This window comes from Aspergillus pseudoviridinutans (assembly GCF_018340605.1).
Source record: "Aspergillus pseudoviridinutans IFM 55266 DNA, scaffold_4, whole genome shotgun sequence".
In the NCBI taxonomy this organism is placed as follows: Eukaryota; Fungi; Ascomycota; class Eurotiomycetes; order Eurotiales; family Aspergillaceae; genus Aspergillus; species Aspergillus pseudoviridinutans.
The window spans coordinates 2,293,192-2,316,823 of record NW_025091284.1 but is presented as its reverse complement, the minus strand read 5'-3'; the positions used below and the strand labels follow the sequence as shown (position 1 = coordinate 2,316,823).

Here is a 23,632-nt window from a genome sequence, read left to right as displayed (position 1 = left end):
TAAAGCTTTGTAGGGTTGGTCGAGCCATAGCCATCCGACGCCACTGCAATCCAACTGCGCGATCATAACTGCTGCGCTGCATTGGGTCTTGGAATGACTTTGGAATTACTTCAATATTTCTCACCCAAGCTAGTCCGTAACTCTGGAATTGGGCGTCGGTCGGGGCCGTGTCGATCCAAATTCGGTTCCAGGTTACAGTTGTGGCCGGTGGATCATCATTGATGGGGTTACAACCCAGTGCGGAGATTGAAGAAAGCGCCCACTTTTCAAGTACTTGCTAGAAAGATAGATGGTTGCTACCATACAATTCGTGTCGATGCTAACTGCTAAAGGTACTTGTTGTCGGTGCCACTGGGTACTGTAATTCTCCCTCCTCAAGAAGATGGTGCATTCAACGTCATCAATCATGGACCGGTATATAACTATGTTCAAATTTATGTCGACAGTCGACTACGTAACCTGAATTTGCCACACATGCCTTGATATTAGTCCACGGTTGGGCAACTAGATAGATCCATCAGTAGGAGTTGAAATCTCGTATTGAGGTAATAACGGTTAGTAGGCCTTTATGGTCCGTTTGGCGAGGAAAGCAGCCGGCGACCTGGATCTGAAGTTCTCCCGTGCCTTCGGCTCCATGTTATTTATTAATCGTCGTATCGCAGAGGGATATCATCAATCTGAACCTATTATCATCATTAAACGATAAACGAGCCAAGTCGAAACGGAGTGTCCGTCAAGAAGACCTTGTCCTGCGGACGCACATGATTTCGAGGCTGTATTGCCCCATATAAATGGTATTTGTATCTCACATTAGCGCTGGTCCAAAGTTACCTATCCACCCTAAGATAACCGAACTAAATCAAACATAGCGTCGCAGGTGGCCTTGTACTTGTTTGGCTCTAGTGGAGATCTTCGTGGCACGAAACCATTCACATCAGCTTGCCCACGTCCGCGACCACGATTGTCAACTCAGAGACAAAAAGGGAGAGCTGGATTTCTTGGGAAACAGACACCACAGGGCTCTCATCTAGCCAGTGTGACCTTCCGTCCTTTTTGCCTTTGGTTCGATTCTGGCACAATGGTCTGGTTGGCCGCGGATTAAAGTCTGAGTATGCGACAATCGAGAGAGCTGTGAGTTGTCTGGATATTATTATTAGTTGTTTGACTCGTTTCAAGATCACCCGTTCTTCCAATCACGGACTAAGAGTAAGAAGAAATCGGAGAAGAGATCATTCGCTATGGCCATGCTCCTTTTGAAGCGGTGGGGAGCTGTACCATCAACGGGCCGGATGAACTTGCTCACTGCAAGTAATTCCCAACGAGTACTGCTGAAGAAACGAGGGAGCGTGAAAGGCATACGTCCGGTGAAGCGTACTATTCTGAGTGCTTCCATACCGTGGCTTAGACACTTAATTGACTAGGATGATGAATTGCTGCGCATATTATTCCTCCTTGCCCCCATCTGTCAACCTCTCGTAACGAGCTCTTGCACTTGAGAGCATTCAGCAATAAAAATCGAGCCTAGCCGGGTAGGGACTACGGAGTAATTGTGGCCAAGTGATCAAATCAAATCAACAAGAATGGGAATTGAGTTCAGGTGACCAACGGGATTCCGTCGACAGCCCGCTCCCCTGTTTCGATCGATCACCATGTAACTTGCAATGGAACTCGAAGATGATAGGTTCTCAGTAGTGGGCTTGTACCTAGCCTTGCATTGGCTCATTACCTAGGTACCTATTCTATTTACGACGACACACTTAGAAAAACCAATAGAGATCGACGGCTAGATTGACTGGTCACTTAGTCCTAAAAGTGAGGCGGGCTTGGTTTCTGCATTCATTGATTCAGAGAACTGAATTGAGGCTTCTCCATTGTTCGTTTTCTCTCTTGTCTGTATACTTTTCGTAAGGGTCTGTAATAAATCCCAGGACGTAGAGTTGAAAAGGAGTATCTTCATGGGTGCCGCGTGAAGAATTTAAGCAACGAGAAGCTCATGTACCAGACTGCATACAAGTTCAGATTCGCATCACGGTCTTGATGCTTTGCAAAGGATATGGATCCAGGCTACGGCCGCCTTTTCGCTGGTACTGGTCCACTGCCTACATAGATCGTCGCTTGGGGTTATGAGTGAAAACTACAAGTTTAGGGTGCATGAGCTGAACAGCAGGGAATGAAAGGGAATCAGAATTAGACAGCGCTCATGAAAAAAGAATAAATCATAGGTATCATATCAAAGAACTGTGAGACACTCCGTTCCTGTTTTGCTATAGATGGATCCTACGAGGGGTCTGAATCTGATGTCGCATGAACCACCAGATCCCTTGAATGCGTATTGAGACAAAGTTTTCTTTCTTTTTCAGGTTACGCATCATAGAATCGTCTCATGAACCGGCATCGTACAGGCCACAAAGCAAGACAAGACGTCGACGCCCCAGCGGATTATTGAAGGCTTTTTTACTATGTCCGTCACCATTGGCACTTACCATCCCACACTTAGTTGGCGAGAGCGTAGGCACGGCGGCGGTCACGCTCCTCAGCAATGGTGAGCTAGATGAATTGTCAGCAGATGCGCATTGGTATTATAATTTCCGGGATGTGATTTCGTACCTTGACACCCTTGCCCTTGGGCAGAGAGATCCAGGGCTTCTCCTGTCCAATGACGAAGACGTTGGATTYACGGGTGGCGAAGGAGTTGTCAATAGCGTCCTTGATGTGGACAATGTTGAAACCTCCATCGTGGCGCTCACGGTGAGTGATGACACCAACACGACCCATGTTACGACCACCGGTGACCATGCAGACAACACCAGTGTCGAAGCGGACAAACTCGGTGATCTTGCCAGTGGCAATGTCAACCTTCACAGTGTCGTTGACCTTGATGGCAGGGTCGGGGTAGCGGATGCTAGATTCAATCTCGGTCAGCACAAACTGCACCAAATGTTCAACCTCTTACTGATTCCAGTAAGGATTTGGGGATATCCAAGCCCTCTCGTCCTCCGCCGATCAACCAAAGCTTGGTCCAACGACTGAATGACGCGGAACTTGTGGAGAGCATTTCACTCACGTTCTCGCATCGTGCGTAACCAAGAATGGGATCCCGCCCTTGCCAAGCTGAACTCTCTTGACCTTGCAGAGCTTGTACTCGGCCTCCTCAGCCTGGATGCGGTGGACGGTGAAGCGACCCTTGGTGTCGTAGATGAGACGGAAGTTCTCGCCGGTCTTCTCGATACCGATGACGTCCATGAAACCAGCGGGGTAGGTAGGGTCAGTGCGGACCTTGCCGTCGACCTTGATCAGACGCTGCATCATGATGGCCTTGGTCTCACGGCCGTTCAGGGCGTACTTGAGACGGTTGCGGATGAAGACGATCAGGGGGAGGCAGTCCCGGAGCTTGTGAGGACCGGGGGAGGCCTTGGGAGCATAGGTTCCGGACATTTTGTCCAGGAGCCAGTGCGAGGGCGCACTGAGGCGCTTCTGGTGCTTCTTACTGTAGGAATCAAGTTCATGGTCAGTTTCAAGCTCTTCAATTCAGGACTCGGTCATTGCAAGTATTGCTCCTTGTTTCGCGAGAAAGACCCCGTTGTCCGAAACACTGTCGCAGCTTGCGAGCCGAGATAGAATTAATCATGGTGAGTAACTCACGGTCCGCGAGGCATCTTGACTGCTTTGTCGACTTGAACCCGGTTAGTTGTCGAAGTGTCACGGAAGAAAAAACCAAGGTCAAAGACAAGAAGAGGTGATATCCGCTCCACTCACGAAATTCGCTTAGCGGAGCATTCTTGTGGGAGGAGCCCTAACGCTATACCTAGTTTAGAACCACCTGCATAAAACAAAGATTTTGTGTATGCTTATATAATTCATAATTATTTCGTAGTTATCACTGTCAAGCGTAATTCCAATTAATTCTTTGGTAAATAATGCTTAGATGTCTATAAAACTGAAATCGGTATTTTCGTCCTCAAATCGCTATACAACAAATTCTCTTAAGAAGTCTGCACGAGTCTAAATGTAGCCCTTGATGACTGCAACCTCGGCGTTAAGGATAGACGATCCTGCGGCTCCAATGACGGTGTTGTGAGAGAGTGCAGCGAATCTCAGGTCAAAGTGGCTGCCCKATGCTGCTTCACGAACACGGCCCACACTGACAGTGTATCCCTTCGAGATATCCCGGTCAAGTCTGGGTTGAGGTCTGTCAGGCTCATCAAAAACTTTGATCGCCTCTTGAGGAGCAGAAGGGCAACCAAGCTTTTGAGCCTCGGATTGGTATTCTCGCATAGCCTGCTTGACTTCTTCCGCGCTGGGTCCGGGCCGGTTCTTGAACCGCAATGAGACGAAAGCCATGTGGCCATCGGTAACACCAACACGAGTGCAGGTGGCTCCAACCGTAAGCCCCTTTTGTTCATCGAAGGCAGTGGCATCGGCGTTCAGAGATCCCAGAATCTTTTGGGCTTCGTTCTCAAGTTTGTCCTCTTCACCACTAATATAGGGGATAACGTTGTCCATGATGTCCATACTGGGAACACCAGGGTAGCCAGCGCCAGACACGGCCTGTTCGGTGAAAACTTCCGCATCCTCAACAGGGCCGAACTTGGCTTGGAGAGCGGCAAAAGGGATGACAACGCCAATCACAGCGCAGTTAGAATTGCAAACTAAGAAACCCTTCTTCAGGCCGAACTCTTTCCTTTGGTGAGGAATGAGATCCAAGTGATGGGGGTTGACGGTAGGGACGACGAGAGGAACAAGGGGATGCTTTCGATAGTTCTTGGCGTTAGAGAAGACAGGGATTTCGGCCTTGATGAATTCCATCTCTGCGAGGGTCAGCGGCGGTCCTTCGCACTTTAACGTCGAGATAATAGTATCACGTACCAATTTCACCAGCTACGTCGCTGTTGAGGCCCGAGAAGACAAGGTCACAGTCGCTGAACTGATCAGCCCTGCAATCGCGCAGGACGAGATTGCTAAGCCTCTCAGACATAGCCGTAGTCTGCTTCCATCTGACAGCATCCTTGTATTTCTTGCCAGCCGAGCGATTCGATGCGCCAATGGCGTGCAGCTCTAGGAAAGGGTGGTCCGCGAGGAGGAGAATGAATCGTTGGCCGACCGAACCGGTGGCGCCCAGGACACCTATCTCGCTGTGAGTAATGATTTAGGGGAGACATGGACTGAAATATGCCCATACCGCACTTCTTCTTGGGATATGATGCCATCTTGATTGAGAGAAATCAGGGCGAAACGGCTCAGTCGATCTGGTTTGAGTCAATTGGCTGGATAGAATAGGGATGAGCTAAATTCGAAGAACAAGAAGTCCATCATCCATCAGGCATACAAAGAAATCGAAAGACATGCAAAGCCTTGGGCAAAGCAGGCGAATCCAAGTGTATGACTCGAAAAGCCTTCATCTAGAATTCAATGCCCCGCAGGCACAATCTCCATTGCCCAGGCCTTCAAGCGCCGAACATCACATTCTTTCGACAAACGCAACCAACGAGCAATACCACGCACAGAAAACATATTAACTAACCTTTTGAATAATGCTCACCGAGTGTTTCAGGAGAGACGCTTGTGGCAACAATATCAAGGTACCTTTTTACGACTTACGGACTGCGATATCGCTTCTCCGTCCTGCGCTAAGCCCCACAATGAGTCAGCACCCACCACCTGCGCGCTACCTTGTCAGCAAAACCTAGCAATGTGATTGGATGAATTCAATAAAATATGTACTAGGTACCTCTTATATCCAAGGTAGGTCGCTTGCTATTATTATTCACATCATAGATGTACAAATTGCTCATAAAATCATTGGCCTCAGTCAATATATGCACACAAGGACCATGGTATCATCGTCTCGAATGCATGGCCGCCGAGGTAAGAACTCCATCTCGAGAAGTCTTGAAGGGTAATTATTTTCCCCTTACTCTACCTCATGTTGATTCATTTTCATAGTCKAAGATCTTACCAGGGTTCAACAACCAGTGAGGATCAAGGGCTTTCTTGATGCTACGCATGACATCAAGAGTAGCCGGGCCAAGCTCCTTTTTCAAAGATGCCTTCTTGCCCAGCCCCACGCCGTGTTCGCCCTGTCGTTCGAAGTTAGCTAGTTTGCGGATACAGTGAGGAGCTTGGTTATACTAACGGTGCAAGATCCTTCCATCTCTAGGGCGCGGTCGACCATATCGTGGACGACCTTCTCAACCCGCTCCATTTGGTCGGCATCCTTTCTGTCGTACATTATACTCGAATGGAAGTTTCCGTCTCCGATATGACCCAAAATACTGGCGAACAACCCCAGGTTGTCAAGCTCCTTCTTTGATATTTCTATTCAAGTCAGCACAAGTTCGAGGATAATTAAGATTGATGCCAACCTATAATATCAGGTAGCCTGGAGATCGGAACGGCAACATCTGTTGACCACACTTCCGAACCTTCCTTCCGCAAGGACATCATGCTCCATAACGACTGCTTTCGCGCCGACCAAAGATCATGTGCCTCTCGGTCGTCTCGGGCAAACTCGAATGATGCTGCATTGTTGCTCTTGGCAACTTCTCTCGTCAGATTGATACTGTCAGAAACTCCAGCTTTAGTACCGGAGAACTTGAAAAAAAGCGTGGGCAAAATCTTCCAAGTCCGGCCGGTACCGCCAGCACGGTTGATGACATCCATCTGGACATCGTCCAGAATCTCCATGCACTGTACCGGGATTCCTTTTCGTATAAGCTGCATGGCAGTCGACGCAGCATCCCGGATCGTGGGGAATGCAACAACTCCAACCCGAGTCTGTTCTGGAATCGGGGCGAGCTTGAGAGTTGCTTCGGTGACAATACCCAAAGTACCCTCAGAGCCTACAAACATTCCTGTCAAGTTATAGCCAGCAGAGGTCTTTCGGGGGCGTCTCCTAGTCTTCATTACCCGGCCGTCTGCCAGGACGACTGTCAGGTTGATCACCCAGTCCTTCATCGTTCCATAGCGTACTGCATTGGTCCCGCTGCAGTTGGTCCCAATCATGCCACCGATCATTGCTGACGGACCAGGATCGACTGGAAAGAAGAGACCGGTGTCCTTGATTTTTTCATTCAGTTCCATCCATTGGATGGATGGCTGGACGACGATATCCATATCATCTTCGTGAATCTCAAGTATCTTGTTCATCATGGCGAAATCAATGGTCAACCCCCCGTAAGGAGCTGAAAAGTTTGCCTCGAGACTTGAACCGCCAGAGTAAGGAACCATTGGCATCCTGTATTTTTGACAAACTTTGGCGATCTTCACCACATCTTCCGTGCACGTTGGGTAGGCAATGGCGACCGGAAGACGATCCGCGTTCACGGAAGACCATTCTGAATATCCATGCTGTTGAAGTTCATCCTTGTCCGTACTAATAGCATCATCGCCGAGCGTGATTCGCAACTCAGCAATGGCCTAAGCATCATTGAGGCCAGAATCAGCATCATGTGCTTCGCTCCTCAGACCAATTGATTGCGAATATCTCACCTTTTCGAAAGCCTTTGCCGTCCCATATCGAGGCTTTTTTGAACTCTCCAACTGCGACGGCCGACTAGTGGCAGCATACGTGTAGCCAATGCCAGCAGCCAAGACACAAGCAAGGAGCGCCTTGCCGGACGTCCAGAAGCTGGGAGCCGCTTGAGCGGGGAAATTTGATCCAGCAAAATTACTCTGGCTTTTAGAAGTGATCTCTGAGCTATTGGAGCTGCTATACCGAGTAGCTCTGAATGACGAAACGTGCAGGTGGGGAGTTTTGGTTTTCCGAAGAAGGGCGCGGGGATATGCGGGGAACCCCCGAGAAAGAAGATGGCCTCGTACAGCTGACATGAAGAGAAGTTGAAGGAATTGATTGATCAGGAAGCTTCCTCAAGTCATGGACGAATAATTAACTGGGGAAGATGTACACAGAACCAAGTGGGAGAAGGATACTTATTAGGCCAAGTTGTTCGTTGCTGTTCTTCGGTAATCGTGCATCTTGCAGCCGCACCTTATAAGCGTCAACGCCATTGAACGCAGGTATGAGGAGCTCGTCGGCATTCGGCCGAATAATATCCCACGAAAATAGGACGAACAAGAACGTGGGAAAAGTCCAGATTCACAGTACCTTTTAATATTAAGGAACATCATAGGCCCTATGACTTGTCCCCCCACGCTAAATGACCTACCGCATTCGGAGTCAACCTTCATTGCCCCGGTTTTGCCCCAGATCGGCCTCAAATCCGAAGAGCGGAATTAATGCCGACCCGGTCAACGACGATGGTAGGGATAGCGAGGATCAAGCTGCCAGTTCGAATTGCATGCTTAGTAGTCATATAGAGGAATTGTGAGACTGGCATCATTTCTGACTTTGCTTTTCCGAGGTCATTGAAGATTGAGTCTTTTCCATGAGGTGAAGAGATGATGGGCACCCGTTGATGGGGCAACCGGCGGGAAAGCTAAAGTTTGCATACCTGCATCTCATGCAGAATCAAGACAGTACCACTGTTTGAAGGCTTCACGATTCCACCGCTCGGTGGTATCAAGTATTTTCGGAAGAGTATTCTCGTCTTATGGGTCAGTCTAGATGAAATCATGCCAGACAAGCTATCACTCCTAATACACGAAGTGGAGCGCCTCATCACGGCCCCATATGCGCCCTCGCTCCAAGTAAATCTGTACCCCGCTTGATAACGAATATAGAGAAAATGATAGCTGACTTACGATGATAGAGCCTTCAAGATATTATTCAGAATGACTCCAATGGTTTGGGTAATGCCTGGGCTACTCATAAACCATGCCAAATTGGAGCTTTGGTCGACGTGCTTTTCGACGGACTGTCTCGGTCTCGTTTCGCTGTGCCGTTACTGAATGCTTTCGGTGAGTGTTCGATGCGCTGTCGATCAAGGTTTAAGTCTTACGTCCCGTAGCATCTGTCTCGGCTGTTTCCGATGCTCTGCTGGAGCGGTATCCCGCTGTACTTGACCAGTTCCTGGAGAAGGCCCTGGAAAATGATGAGCCTGAGGTTTGTTCATTCATCCTTGGGAATTGCTAAAATACTTCAATGTCTGTCTTGATCCCAGTACACATGAACTGATGATGATAGTGGATGGCACTCTGCACTGCTATTCTTTCTACTCCTCTTCCCCCGAACTTCATTGCTCCAGCTCGTCTGGCCACATTCATCATGAGGCTGATAGACGCAATGGGAGAGAATCCATGCTCAGAAACCATATTCCCGCTATATCAAATTATGACCGGCCTGGAACCAGTCCCCGGAGTATTACTTGAAATATCTCCGGAGACAATGTCGAACCTTCAGGTAGAGCTTACTAAGACACTGCGGAATCTCGACGACCACATGGGCAATCTCCTCTGTCTCGCTACCTTTGCCCGAATCTCATCTTCTTGGGACACTAATGCTGAAAGAGAACACGGACCACAATTTCCATCTTGGCTGCAGAATGTCAAACATTTTTTTGGCCAGAAGCGCGGTTTGAAGACTCTGGACCTCGTTATCCTGCGCGTGATCCTCGCATGCTCCGCTAGTTGCGACAATCTGCCACCGAGGAAGGCAGCCGAGAGCATCCGCTTAGCAATCGAGATTTGTGACAGCGTAGAGCAGGGTCAGAAGGACTGCTGGATTGCGAACAACGCTCCCAAAATTGCCAAACTTTGCGAGAAAGTGAACAGGAATGGTATTGACTGGCAAGTGCAAATGATGGTATGATGCGCGCGACGTATGAGACGGCCGAGCCGACTGTTGACATACATAGGGCGTGGCATTCCTTGCCTCACTCCTACCAGACAGCGCGTTGTCACCTGAAATACCTCAACTTGCTTTGCAAGATCTCCTTGCTCAAGAAAGGCACTCTCGTGGAGCAGTACCTCAATATCTTATTCCACGTTTGGTGAAGGCGAATGCTGTAAGTTACTCGTCACTTAGGTCTAGAAGCGTACTGATTATTTTCAGATTCTTTCGGGAAAGCCTGCGATTTGCGATCTCATGAATCACATATTCACAGTACTGAAAACACACTGCGATAACCATAGTGCAAATGCAGAGTTAATCGAGTTATCGAGGTCGGTGCTTCTTGGTCTTCAGAGCGTGGAACCCCGAATCTTACGTTCAGCCATGGCGGCATACGATTTAAGAGAGATCAGCCACACCTTGAACGAGTTAGCTGGAATCTTTCCTAAGAAACCAAGCCATTCGCAATGCCGGGGTGCCAATCTTTGCTATGCCTCGACTTCCAACTCTGCAAATGAGTTGTTGTTCGACTTAATCGTGTTTACTTCCCATATATCACTATTGGGCACAATGGGTTCCGGAGCCAACAACCCGTCTGGAACCAGCAGTTTGACAAATTGTTTACTGGAGGCAAAAAAGTTGGTCCCAAAAAACAAATGTAGCTTCTCCGAATTCGAACCGTGGGATTTACGAGTCAAATTTCCGTTAACCGGACTCCCAAAACGAGGTCCCACTTCGAGAGACGATTGGAAGACTGGGATAGCAGAGACTCTCATGCTCAGTTCGCGCATGACCCATGACAATTTAATTCGAAAGATAGAGGAGGTCTGCTTCGACCTCGAACAGCGTTGTACTACAATTGAAGCACCACTCCGAGCAGTTGAAGATGAGCGTGATCAGATCGCTGTTCAGGCTGAACAACTTCAGCAACAGAAAAGCGAGCTGGAACTGCAACTACAGCAAGCTTCTAGCACAATATCTGAGCTGCAGCAAGAAATTTCCCATCTGGAAAAGCATGCTCTGTCAACTTCTGCCCGCGTTGATGAATTATCAGCAAGCCTTGACACTGCGCGAAGAGAGCTGGAAGATCATCGTCGCAACTCCCAGGAAACAACTAGCAGTGAAAGAGAAAAAGCTCGAACAAGGGAACTAGACCTTCTTGCTACAATCACCGAGAAAGATGACCAGATCGAAGAGCTTCAGTTGGAAACACAGAACTTGCAGGAAGATAATGACGCCTTGCGCCAAACACTGGATACTGTCTCGAAGGAGAAAGGCACTGTTTTGGAGCACACCACTGCCCTCAAACAGGACGTAGTAAGGCTGGAAGAATGCGTTGAACATGGCAAGCTACTCCTTGCACAGAAGGATGAAGAAATAAGCAGACTACAGGCAGATCAAGGACACATGAACTCGAACACGGAAGCCTTGAAAAAGAAGGTACAAATCGTCCTTCTTTTCCTGGAATAATGAATACTTTGTGCTGATATCTTTCACAGTTGGATGAAGAGTCAGCTCAGGTTCACGAACTCAAAGCCGCGCTTCGAGATGCCGAGGAAACGCGCAGAACTGAAGTTAGCACTCTCAAAAAGCAATATGAGTCGCAGATCGCGGAAATAACTATGGAGGTGAGACGTCGCGGTCAGAAACAAAAGTAAAATCTTCTGACTCAGGCGCATAGTACACTGGGAACAAAGAAGAAATGAAGTCTCTGCAAGCCGCCATGCACGTAGCCGCTTCCAACGCCACAAAAGAATTGCAAGCAAGAGAAAGACGAATTCAGCATCTTGAGAGGAAGGTGAAGCCAGAAACTTTTATCTTTATTGGAGACACAGACTCACCAATCTCTGCAGGTGCAACAACTACGCGAAGAAAGGGCAGTCAAAGCACGCGAATTTTCCGAAGCCCAGCCACATATTGGTCGTCTGATGAGTGTGATGGGCTTCAAGCCTGGACCGAAAGAGCCAAAGGCAGCAAGCAAACAACACCGCTCCAGGTCAACCCTGGGGCCATCGGAAGCCGCCACAATACAACAGCAAACGCCTCAAAGGGATGAAGACACACAAAGCCAGTCCGGAAATATGCTTGCTGATTCCTTCGCTTCTCCCACACCGCAGTCGGGACGTAGTCCTAAAAGATTCAGAGCCACTGCTGCGGACCAGGATCTGAGAGTCTCAGCTTGTCAAAGCCAGGCGAGGCCACGTCGTACAAGACAAGCCCTTGGAGAAGCAAACAGGAATAGGCAGTCGAACTCGCAGTTAAGTGACGCTTCACAGTGTCCTCCGAATGCGTCGCTCCAAGGGACTCAAAGCGGACCTAACTGGGACGAAAACCATTTCCACGACATTGACCTCGACATGGACCTGGAGTTTTCGAAGGACTTCATTTTCACTAGCACTGCCCTCTCCGAGGCGAATGATCATGTACCCCCACTGCAGGCCCAACAATGATGCGAAGCATTCGTTAAGGGAAAAGCTCAAACACAAGTCGATATAATGGTTTGATCTAGGGACATTGTACACCATATATCCTCGAATACCCTCTCTGCTGTCTTGCATATTACGTGAGTTGGAGACAAACAGGCAAGATTTCAGTGGCAGGAGGAAACAGAGACATCTTTGATGCTCCACCTTTAGAACATTCACGTACAGACCTTAAGCAAGCTGTATCACTTTTAGCGTCTGCTCCCGTGCATGCTTTGTTCCAGCCTCTCTAATCCGTTCCCATAGACAGTATAAGACCCTACTCTATCGCTCATCTTTCCATCTCTTTATATCCTCTCATAAGATAAATTCTGCTAAAAACTGCAGTGTTAGAACCATTCATTAGGCATACAAAATTGCTGTTCAAGGCATAACAGCTCACCGGTATGTCTCCCAGAAGCCTCCATGTCCTAATTTCATTATTTGAGTCAACAGTCCTCTTTGAAGAGCTGCGCTCAGGTTCTTGAGGCACCAAAGCCTCTCGATTGTTCCAACGCCGTGGCTTCCTTTGAGTTTGAATCTCTTGCTGATATAACAACTTCCTCGAGATTAGACTCACTAGCCTCATCATCTAGAATCTCTCTCGTTGGATGAGCGATCGCGGTGCCCTTGGCCTTGTGCAAAATGGAGAGACACATAGATGGAAGGATATCTCGGAGTGCGCAGCTATTGAACTACCAGTCGGAGAGGGAAACTGGATGGATCGAAAAAGGACACCCCACAACAGAGACGGGATCAACTTTGTCTAGCTTCAGCGATGAAGATAGTGAATTGAGTCTGGTTCATCGACAGGGTGGTGGAGGCAGAGGAAGGGTTCCTCGAAACCATCAGGCGAGAGCTCATGGTCATTCCTGGTTTTCAATACGTTCTCTTCGGCCTGCAACACATCAGGACCATGTGCCTCGGGTCCCTCACCGGAGAGTCAGAGCTAATTCACATTCACTACACTCACTACTGCCTTCCCCCGTCATCTCACTCTCATCTTCCCTCTTCTCCTCTCCTCCCTCTCCTCCCTCTCCTCCCTCTTGCCCATCTTCTTCAACATTCTCGCAATTATCGTCGTCCTCCTCGCCTCCTCCGTTGCCATTCACAAAAAGAGCAAAACCAACAGCAATGCCTCAAGGTTCACGACCTAGAAGTACGCTTCTGCGTGAGCGGATGCGTCCTTTGCAGCACTCAAGACAGCAGGTTCCGTCTCAGGCCTCACGTTCACGGCAGCCAGTTCCACCTGCGAACCCACAACGGAATCAATGGCAACAGATACCGCAGGTTCTACAGCACCCATCCACAATTTTGTGTCCGTGGAAACTGTGGGAGTCGGTGGTTGTGAACGTCTTCAACATACCGAGGGAAGCGGACACATACTGTCTTTGGCAAGCATTCAGCAGAGAGGGACATGTGTTTTCGATAGACATCTTTGAAGACTTTCATGGAAATAGAGAATCCAGAGGAAAGATTCGCTTCAAGTCAGTCCCCTCACCTCTCCATTTCATGCATTGGCCTAACCGGTTTAGCAGACCTCCTCCTCAGAAAGATTTCTGGTGCCATGGGATGTATCCCATCACACTCTCAGATGGAAAGACCTCATTCGTCTCAATTACACTCGACCCCAAGCGTCCAGATGTTCAGATTCAAAGTCCTGTTCGTCCTAATACGATGTATCCTGCTGAGGTGGTGGGTCTAGGCACCTTTCCTTACTGTACGAATTTTCAAGATGCTGATTCGTCATGAGTTATACAGAAACTGCCTATAGCATTAATGGACATAGGCGTTCTCGTCAGCGAGACATCCATGCTTCCAATGCGTACCGTCGGAAATGAAAGAAACGAGCGGGCTTTTTTGGTCATTGACCTGAAGCGTAGAGACCTCTTCGTTCACTTCCAGTTGCCCATTTTCAACAACAAGCTAAAATCAGCTTCAACAGGCGAAACTTACAGCCAGTATCGCCTCAGGATCCCATTCGTGCAACTCGTGAAGATGTACCAAATGCAGGACCCGAAATCGGGTGAAGTCTCACATCTAACATTCCTGGATTCGCCTGCCATCTATCATCGATGCATTCAAGAGACCTGGGTCACTTTCACTGATGACGTCTCCTGGAGAGAATCAGATTCCTGGTATCGGCAGACTTCCGTGGTACACAACCCGGATGAGATATCTACTCTACCCGTGAGCTTAAAGMGGTCGAAACCAGTGATTGATATAGGTACGTCTGAGTGTTTGACTTCGATTTTCACCTCCTCCGCCGTCCATTCAAATCTAACGACTTTGCCCTAGGCCGCTGGAACGCTTTCAGAATAACATATTCCAAGACTCTCAACAAGAAAAATGAGGAAAGATTCGAATTGTTTTGCAGCATTTTGAAAGACTACAATATTGCCATTGAGAATACGAGCCGGTTCTCAGTATTGAACCAGACGCAGGAAAGACCTCCACCAATTTGGAGATGGATCGACTTCGCAGACTTACAAGCCTCCAAGAAGATAGTATCTTCCGTGGAAGAATTAGGAGATGAATCTTATGTTCACCTGCCTTTCCCTGTGCGGTATCAGCTCGAGGTCTGTCTATCCCATAATTACCTTTCTGAGTTTACCATGACCCGCGAATTCGCGGTCAAATTGCTCGATCTAGGGGAATCCGAAGCGGTTAAGCTTCTGGAACATGTGGCTACCAAGAAAGAAGTCTATCATGACCCAATGAGAATCTTCGATCTCAAGTTCGTCAAAGGGTCAACTCGCGCTAAGATACCTTCTTACTGTTGCTACATGCGCTCAGCCAGAATTACACCTACCACAATCTACTATAATACTCCATCTGTTGACATCTCGAACCGTGTGATCCGGTATTATATTGAGTATGCCGATCGCTTTCTTCGTGTTCGATTCACGGACGAAAGGCTACTCGGCCGCATCAATTCAACCGTCGACAACACGATGGACGAGGTGTTTACCCGCATTAAGAGAGCATTGACGAATGGTATCGTCATTGGCGACAGGCGTTATGAGTTTCTGGCCTTCGGTAACTCGCAATTTCGAGAGCATGGAGCCTACTTCTTTGCTCCTCTCCCCAATTTGACGGCTGCGAACATCCGAGCCTGGATGGGAACATTCAACGACATACGCAACGTTGCTAAGCATGCTGCAAGGCTGGGGCAGTGCTTCTCAACCACCCGAGCTATAGCTGGCTGTCCGGTACAGATCCGTTTGATCGATGATGTTGTCCGCCACGGATACACTTTTTCAGACGGTGTGGGACGAATTTCAAAGTTCCTGTCGCAGATGGCAGCTTCAGAGCTCAAAATCAAAACACCAAGTGACGACCCACCGTCGGCGTTCCAGTTTCGTCTGGGAGGCTGCAAAGGAATGCTAACGGTTTCTCCCGAGGCCCAACGTCAAGAGGTGCACATCCGCAAGAGTCAATACAAATTTGCAGCGGTTCACAATGGCTTGGAGATTATCCGCTGGTCTCAGTTCTCCATGGCGACTCTGAATCGACAGTTAATTATCGTTCTTTCTTCTCTAGGCATTCCAGACCGGGTCTTTCATGATAAGCTCCGAGCAATGCTACAGAATCTGAACGAAGCAATGGAGAGTGATTCTCAGGCTCTGTGTTGGCTGAAGAAGTACGTGGATCCCAATCAGATGACACTTGTTGTCAGTCAGATGGTCCTGGATGGGTTCAGGAGTTCCAGAGAGCCATTCGTCACGTCCATAATGAGGCTCTGGAAGGCCTGGCATCTCAAGTATTTGAAGGAGAAAGCGAAAATTGTGATTGAGAAGGGGGTGAACTTGCTTGGATGTATGGATGAGACTGGCATTCTCAGGGGCTACTTTGAAAGAGTCCCTGCTAAGGGCGCCTCTGATGAAGAGAAGCTAGGCGCGTTACCAGAGATCTTCGTGCAGGTTCATCGTCCTGACACTGGGAAGTGCGAAGTCATTGAGGGAGTCTGTATCCTTGCCCGCAACCCGTCTCTACATCCCGGTGACATCCGGGTAGTCAGAGCCGTCAATGTTCCTCAGTTGAGTCATCTGAAGGATGTCGTCGTCTTCCCACAGACCGGGGATAGAGACATTCCCAGCATGTGCTCCGGTGGAGATCTAGACGGGGATGATTACCTTGTGATTTGGGATCAAGATCTTGTTCCCGAAGATTGGTTCCGCAAGCCTATGAAATACACAAGCGACAAAGCACAGGATCTCGATCAGGATGTCACGGTGAACCACATCACTTCTTTCTTCGTCATATACATGAAGAACGATTTCCTTCCTAGAATCGCCCACGCTCATCTTGCCTGGGCAGATCGTCTCGAGGACGGTGTCAACGAAGAAAAGTGCATACGGCTAGCCCAGCTTCATTCCGACGCGGTGGACTACAACAAAACTGGCAAGCCAGCAAACATGACGCGCAGCCTGCAGCCGAAAATGTGGCCTCACTTCATGGAGAAGAAGCACAAGCCAAAGGAAAGGATCTATAAGTCCAATAAGATTCTCGGGCAACTCTACGATGCCGTTGAGCGTATCGACTTTGTTCCCAGCCTTGAAATGCCCTTTGACGAACGAATCTTGACATACCCCCTGGGAGTCAGTGATGATGTTGTGCAATTTGCTCGGGACCTTAAGGCAGACTATGACGCAGACATGCATCGTATCATGGCTCAGCATGAGATCCAGACCGAGTTCGAGGTTTGGTCTACCTTTGTGCTAAGCCACAGCAATATGAGCAAGGACTACAAGTTTCATGAAGAGTTGGGATTGATATCATCGTCCCTCCGCGACATGTACCGGAAGAAGTGCTATGAGAAAGTTGGGGGCCGCAGCTTCGAGCAGCTTGCTCCTCTAGCAGTTGCAATGTATCGTGTCACTCACGAGGAAATGACTGCGGCGCTTCAAAAGTATCGCGCTGAAAACCCTACCGACGAAAAGCATTTCCATAAGCCGACACCTAAAATCGATCAGCTGCCTTTTATCAGCTTCCCTTGGATCCTTCACAACATCTTGGGTAAGATTGCCTTAGGTCACTATGAAGAACCTGAGCCAGATCCACCAACCACTGTGCGTGCACTTGCGACCGCAAGCGTGGATCCGCTCGATCCTGTCCCTGGTCAAGACGTTTCTGTCCTCAAAGAGAACTGCAATGGGACCGAGCCCACGCAAGACTCTCTCAAGGGCATCTGCGAGGATCCCTTTGGTCTCTTTGAGGGCGATCAGGAACCCGAACAGTCATCACAGCCCAGTAAAGAAGCAGAGGTATCCGCGATTCAGAATAGACGCGAGAGCATCTTATCTCTCGACCAGCTGCTTGATTTCGGGCTTGTAGAACTCGGCTTCCCTCCTTCCTCAGGCCAGTTGCATTCGAGTGCTCCAGCCCCAGATGGCTCTAGCTTGCTGGAACTCAATGATGACCCGGCACTCGACAAACCCGCTGAGGGTAAGGGAGCGGAAATTGGTTCAGAGAAGCAGACGAACATGGTCAGCACGAGCATCAAGGGCAGATGCATCGACATCGTGGAGGAAGACGATGACGTCAAGCCATCTGCACTCGACATGCTCTATCAGATATTGGACAGTTAGGACGACCATGGCGCCCGTCCGCGGCCAACTTTCGTGTCACATCGCCCAGACGCTTCGGTCGGCACTCAAAGGCCTCATCGTCGAGATACTACGTACTCTGTTACCATCAGTCAGCTCCTGCAGTGGTAGCGCTTTTTGCTTAGACTAGGCTTTTCTGTCGACCTGTTCTCAAAGCGTTGTTCTAGCTTGTGGTTCTTCGTACAATCATGGCCAAGTGATCTAGGAAAATGGACAGACTTCATATCATTTGATTAATGAATTTACTGAAACCTTTCCCAGACCGAGTTCACGAAAGTAAAGTAAAGGTACAAACGTAACTGCCCCATATGCGTTACGCAATGCGAGCATCCTATCTATGGCCAGTATCAGCTCAAATGCTCCTCCCGATGCCAAAACGCCGCCAATTAACGAAAAGGATAAATTGACTCGCCCAACTCCCTTTACCCGAACCCATTGTTGCATATCAAAATAAATCCAAAAACCATTGATACCAAATCTACCATTCCAAAGCGCTCTCGCTTTGGTCCTCCAAATGTTTGATGATAGGCTCCAACGTGGCTTTGGTATGTTTCCAACTCGCCAAGTGCCGAGTCCGTGAATAAAATACAGGACAGTCTTTACTATCACATATCACATCATCACCAAAGGGGACTCCCATGCAGGATTGACAGATGCGATGGAGATCAGAGACCCTCTTTTCGGCCTGCTGCTGGCGCGAAACGAGGGACAATAGCGAGATGTGCGGTTGATGCAAGCAGTCGGAGCACAGTGGGATACCAGTGTCATCGAGTTTGGATCTGCAAACGATACACGATGATGATTTCATGTACGATTCGAGGGTCTTCCCCCTCGCATCTTTTCCTGCGGCGGATGCTGCTCCTTCGATGCGGCGGATTCGCTGAAACCTTGGCATTTCCTCGTACCATTGGCGGACGTTTGCTCCCACAAGGTTGAAGATCCGCTCCAGTGGTGGGATGATGTTCTTGTTGATGTAGTATTCGGCATCAAGCTCTAGCTCGGCGTCGTGGAGAAGCGTTTCAGGGGCGACACAGCGGTCAACCAATCTTGATCCTGGAGCTCCAGTAACTACGACATAGGGAACTCGCTCTCCATATTGCGGTTCTGAGCGGGGATCTTCGACCATTTTTTTGGTGCTGATCATGGCGCCGGGAGGGAGTAAACCTCTTTCGCTGTAGGTACCGAGTCTGACTTCCTTCGCGAAACAGAAATCCTGGATCGAAACTCTCCCTTGCATTATCTTCGCACACTGCCTTTGAAAGTAGCGTTTGACCTGAGACAAATCTGCAGTCCTGAAAAGGAGCCTCAGCGCCTTCTCTTCGATCTTCTGTTCCGCTGGGGTACCATCTCGTCTCACAGTCTCGATGCCCTTTGCATCGAATTCGGGTTCTTTCTGATTTCTATGCTCATATTTGAAGCCAACGTAGCGCTTCTTGGCGAGGAGCACACATGGATGGTAAACCTTCTCGAATTTAAGCTTGATAGGATGCGGATTGATGTCAGTGATCGCTTTGGCGATCTCCTGCCCGATATCGAAAGCTTCATCGCGTGTCCGTCCTTTGAGATACACAAAAAGACTGTCTGTATCTCCGTAGACCACCTCCGCGCCCCATCTTTCCACAGAATGAATGAGGGCAATCGCCTTCTCCAGAGTTTCCCTTCCGGATTGAACAATGCTATCCGCAATCTCCGAGCAAGGCATTCGCCCGGAGAACGAGGCCGATGTGTAGCCATATGTGACGTTTGCAATCAGCTTGAGAGCAAGTTGTCGGTTGTTCAGAAGACGCTGCAATACTTTGTCGTCCTTGTCCATCTTCATTCCCGTCTTGACCATAACCCGACTCTCCAGTATCTCAGCAAGCATCCTTGCGAGGAGCGATCGCCGTACTTCCGGCTTTGCGTACATCATGCCATTCGGTGCGATGTTTATCTTGTCCTTGAGCAACTCCAGTACTCGCGGCTGTCTTTTGTAGTCCATGAATCCCATCTTGTTGCGACCTCTCCAAAGGCGGGCCCTTCCGAGAAACGTGGAATAGCAATAGTTGTACGCAATCATGATGCTGGGATACAATGATTGGAAATCCAAGACAAGAAGAGGACTTGTATAGAAGTCACTCTGGGGCTCCATCACCAACGGAAGACATTCAAGAGCATTCTGCTGACCGACTTGTTTCCTGCTTGGAGAAACGAGTAGGTAATTCTCTGGTTTTGCGATTCGAAACATCAGAGATTCCACTTTGAATTGTGAGCCTCTTGAGAAGACCGAAAAAAAGTCAATCCCCAGGAGCCGTGCCTGCTCGCTGGTCCTTGGAATCAATTCGTTAGACTCCAGGATTTCAAGGTTCATTTGTACTCGGGAGACGAAATACTCGATCACTTTGAGCAGATTTCTGGGTTTCCCACTCTGATACCATGCCGTGAGGTCCCGATACGAATAGTGCGGAATTCTACGGTGCAGTAAATGGAACACCACATTTTCCATAGTATACTGTAGCAGATTCAGCTCACTCCTCATAGCTCGCCATATGTTGATCATGTGTCGACCGGTGACCCGGATCGAAGACGTGTGATTAAAGCCCCATCTGTCAGCATCTTTACCAAATCTTCCATGCGCTTGTGATCTCACTCGGGATAGCTCATCGCATAAGTCGAAGTCATATTTCTTCCTTGCCCTTTCAATTAGGTATCCCCAGGAGCCGTTATGGACTTCGTAGCCGGTGATAATGTCAGGATCATGATAGCGAACAATATCGACCAATCTATTGATCAAATCGAGTTCTGTCGGTTCGCGTTCCAGTTCGATACGCAAAGCCTTCGACAACTTTGATGCCGGCCCATCGCCACTCCCTTGAGCGATCACTCCCACATGAACACCTGGAAGGTTGCCGTTGACGTCCATGTCCTCGTCGTCCGATTGTATACACCAGAAGATGCAGGATATTTCATCCTCTTCCGGATTCGGTAGAAGTACACCCCGAGTGTTCACATGTACTTCTAGGCTCATAGAGCTCATATACTGGGTCTGATGCTCGACGCTTGCAGATTTCCCTTTCTGAGAATACTTGAAACCGTAATCGTTCTTTTGCGTAGGTCCCTCAATCTGCGACAGAACGTTGGGCTTCAATTGTGGCTCGGTATCTGGCTCTTTAGCTGCTTTCAGTTGCGTTTGGCGCCCGGATTGTTCTTTGTCAAACCATTCCAAGACTTCTGCGCGGCTTGGGGGTACGGGAGCAAACTCCCATACCCTAGAAGTGGAGCATACCCTTAAATGCTGATCTATTTGTTCTTGTTGGCATCGGTCTCTCGACATCGAAGCGGGCTCGCCGAGCATAGCAGGCGACCGTCCGGAAGGATCGAAATCAGGCAGATAATGTATGCTGCCTCCCTCTAGTCTGGATACTCGACCTGCATAATCTCGTGGTCGATCAGGGACATCTTTATCGTCACTATAGTATGCTTTCTGGTAGATAACAGACGGATAACCATGGTCTGCAAGTGTTGCCGAAACTTCACTGGCATTGGGGCAGGCGTACCGCCAGCAACAAACCCTAACGCCTTCAGAGATATTGAATGCATCATAAATCATCGGCGCCAGATCGGATAAATGAGTATTTGAAATGTTTGGCTCTAAGCCAGATGAGGATGGTTGTAATTGCGAAGTAGGTTCACTTCCGCTGGTAGTCTTCTGAGCACTGGCGGGAGGCTGAGAGACAGTCTGGTTGTCAATTTCCAGAACTGCCTTGGGAGAGCAGTCCTGGCTGAAACGCATAATTGTCATAGGGTCGTTTGGGTCTTTGACAACGGGGAAGTTGAGTCTTCCACTTTGTCCGCTTTTCTTCGAATGAGGGTCCTGGGAAGCTGGCGGTGTGGCCTGAGAAGAAACCCCCTTAGTTGATGTAGATGATGTACTGTCGCTGGCAATGAATGCAGCTTTAGGGTCTTCATTCACAGCGTGGATGTTAGCAGCTTGCTGAAAGGGGCTGTTATCCGGCAAGTGAGATGCATTGCCATCGAAGAATCTCAGTTTCTTCCGTGGAACACCAGAGTCAAGTGTTTCCTTGTGTGATCGCTTAGGGTTCCTTCTTGAATTTTCGGTGTCATCATGAAAAGCGTTATCACTGAGAATGTGGTTCGGATCATTTTCCTGCAATTTCCCGTCATGAAATGGAAGATCTGGTGATTCGGCCGGCATAATGTCATCCGCTGCAGCAGAATGTGGTCCGAAGCTCTGAAATGTCATATCAAAGATTCCATCTCCGGCGCCGTCATCGGCGCCATCAACAACCTCTTCAGCAGCTCCATGATCATCCGATAAAGGATTGGATATATAATAATCTTCTGACGAGTACAAGTCAATGTCCGCCTCGGCTGACAAGGCTGCATTCTCATTAACCTGGGCTTCTCCGTCTCCATCAACTGCGATCAAAGACTGCCGCATTTCCATCTGAGTGAGCTCAATCCTGTCCGGAAAAAAGTCTTCGACACTCTCCAAGGCTGTCTTGATCTTCTTCTCAAGAGGTTCATTCCGCAAGACTTTATCTAGAGTCATATCTTCATTATTCTGCTTGCGCTCTTCCGCAACGATTTGCGACATCAGCTGCCGAAATTCATCTTCATGAATCCAGCCACCCTCCGAATGGTTTCTGGGATCAGCCGAGAACGACATCAGTTCCTCGGGTCCGAAGGGGCTACTGTCGGGGTCAACGAGGCCCATGCGTTGCTTGCGCCTACGAGTCTCATCCTGCCAGAGACCCGCCATACTGGGAACCAGGCGTTCATTCTGAGCGATCGGCTTCAGCATTTCAGTGAAATCCTGATGAAGAGGTCTTTCCTTTATGTCGACGCGGTTCAGAATATCATGTACGCAGACATCCGCTTCGAGGGGACAATGGCTCTGCTTTGGAAGAAGTGTTGCATCGGAAACACAATCAGGCTGGATTGACCGATCATGCCACCGATGGGACAGATTCGAAAGCTCAAAGTACTCCGGAATAGGCGACCGAAATTTGACTTTGCTGCACTTCATGTAGGCACAGCCGTACAAATTGTAGTCGCACATCCACTGGGGGACATACTGCAGGTGGCTTTCATATGGCTGCAAAGGGCGCTTCAACACGGCGCCTTGAAGCAGTAGATCCGCTAACCTGGTCGTGTAGACAGGGTCAAGCAAGTAGATTTTGAAGAAGAAGCGATACCCCACATGGTAGCCGTAGAACGGGACTCCTTTAACCAGGGTAATGTGAGCAACAAACGCAGTCTTCTTATCGTACGCATTGCGACGATAGTTCAACGCCAGTGCATGGTCTATGGAGAGATGGAGACTCCTGATTGCGGAGCGAACTGTCGTCGGATGAGAAAAAGACTTGGTGTAGTGCAGCACGTTTTGGACTTACCTTGATCAGGATCTAGAGGCCCATCGTATTCGATATATAGATAAGGAAATGCGCCGTGTACATGGACGCAGATCTTTTGGCCAGTTTCTGTGGCGCCGAATATTCTGATCACAGGTACTTTCGATCTATCATATTTCCCAGCGGCTCCATCCCTGTAGGGAAGTGGAGGATCAAATTCTGATGGGGTCGCCTGATAATGATCCACGCAGTTCAGGCGCACTTGAAAGGGCTCCATCGAATGGTTTCAAAACAGCCAAAGCCGTCTGCGACATAGCGCGCGGAAGCAAATCAAGGATCATATCATTTGCGGGCATAAATTAGCGGCATAGCAGGAATCCTTGAGATGATCTTCGTCGTTTACATTGCACTTAGAAGTGGGAACATGACGTGTAACGTAATCAACATATGTACGGAGTACAGAGCAGAGGTACCTACGCGCCC

The 23,632-nt window shown here is 48.9% G+C and overlaps 5 protein-coding genes across 5 annotated transcripts; 2 read left to right on the top strand and 3 right to left on the bottom strand.

Moving 5' to 3' along the window:
* Positions 1-2,493: 2,493 nt before the first annotated feature.
* Asppvi_006225 (40S ribosomal protein eS4) lies at positions 2,494-3,656 on the bottom strand (the record flags this gene model as incomplete). The annotated part of the gene is made up of 4 exons (XM_043302130.1): positions 2,494-2,547; positions 2,608-2,902; positions 3,065-3,487; positions 3,643-3,656. 4 exons carry the CDS (start codon positions 3,654-3,656, stop codon positions 2,494-2,496), a joined length of 786 nt encoding a protein of 261 aa, XP_043158065.1.
* A 346-nt stretch (positions 3,657-4,002) lies between these two features.
* Positions 4,003-7,827, bottom strand: Asppvi_006224 (uncharacterized protein; the record flags this gene model as incomplete). The annotated part of the gene is made up of 6 exons (XM_043302129.1): positions 4,003-4,808; positions 4,867-5,124; positions 5,957-6,077; positions 6,134-6,315; positions 6,363-7,416; positions 7,489-7,827. The coding sequence occupies 6 exons, from the start codon at positions 7,825-7,827 to the stop codon at positions 4,003-4,005; spliced, it is 2,760 nt and encodes a 919-aa protein (XP_043158064.1).
* Positions 7,828-8,571: 744 nt separating this feature from the next.
* On the top strand, positions 8,572-12,177 carry Asppvi_006223 (uncharacterized protein; the record flags this gene model as incomplete). Its single annotated transcript, XM_043302128.1, has 9 exons — positions 8,572-8,646; positions 8,709-8,856; positions 8,907-9,001; positions 9,083-9,700; positions 9,753-9,902; positions 9,950-11,167; positions 11,227-11,355; positions 11,409-11,525; positions 11,581-12,177. The coding sequence occupies 9 exons, from the start codon at positions 8,572-8,574 to the stop codon at positions 12,175-12,177; spliced, it is 3,147 nt and encodes a 1,048-aa protein (XP_043158063.1).
* A 1,146-nt stretch (positions 12,178-13,323) lies between these two features.
* On the top strand, positions 13,324-17,780 carry Asppvi_006222 (RNA dependent RNA polymerase; the record flags this gene model as incomplete). Its single annotated transcript, XM_043302127.1, has 4 exons — positions 13,324-13,676; positions 13,728-13,884; positions 13,951-14,416; positions 14,488-17,780. The coding sequence occupies 4 exons, from the start codon at positions 13,324-13,326 to the stop codon at positions 17,778-17,780; spliced, it is 4,269 nt and encodes a 1,422-aa protein (XP_043158062.1).
* Positions 17,781-18,276: 496 nt separating this feature from the next.
* Asppvi_006221 (DNA-directed DNA polymerase zeta catalytic subunit REV3) lies at positions 18,277-23,426 on the bottom strand (the record flags this gene model as incomplete). Its single annotated transcript, XM_043302126.1, has 2 exons — positions 18,277-23,138; positions 23,192-23,426. The coding sequence occupies 2 exons, from the start codon at positions 23,424-23,426 to the stop codon at positions 18,277-18,279; spliced, it is 5,097 nt and encodes a 1,698-aa protein (XP_043158061.1).
* Between the last annotated feature and the right edge of the window lie 206 nt (positions 23,427-23,632).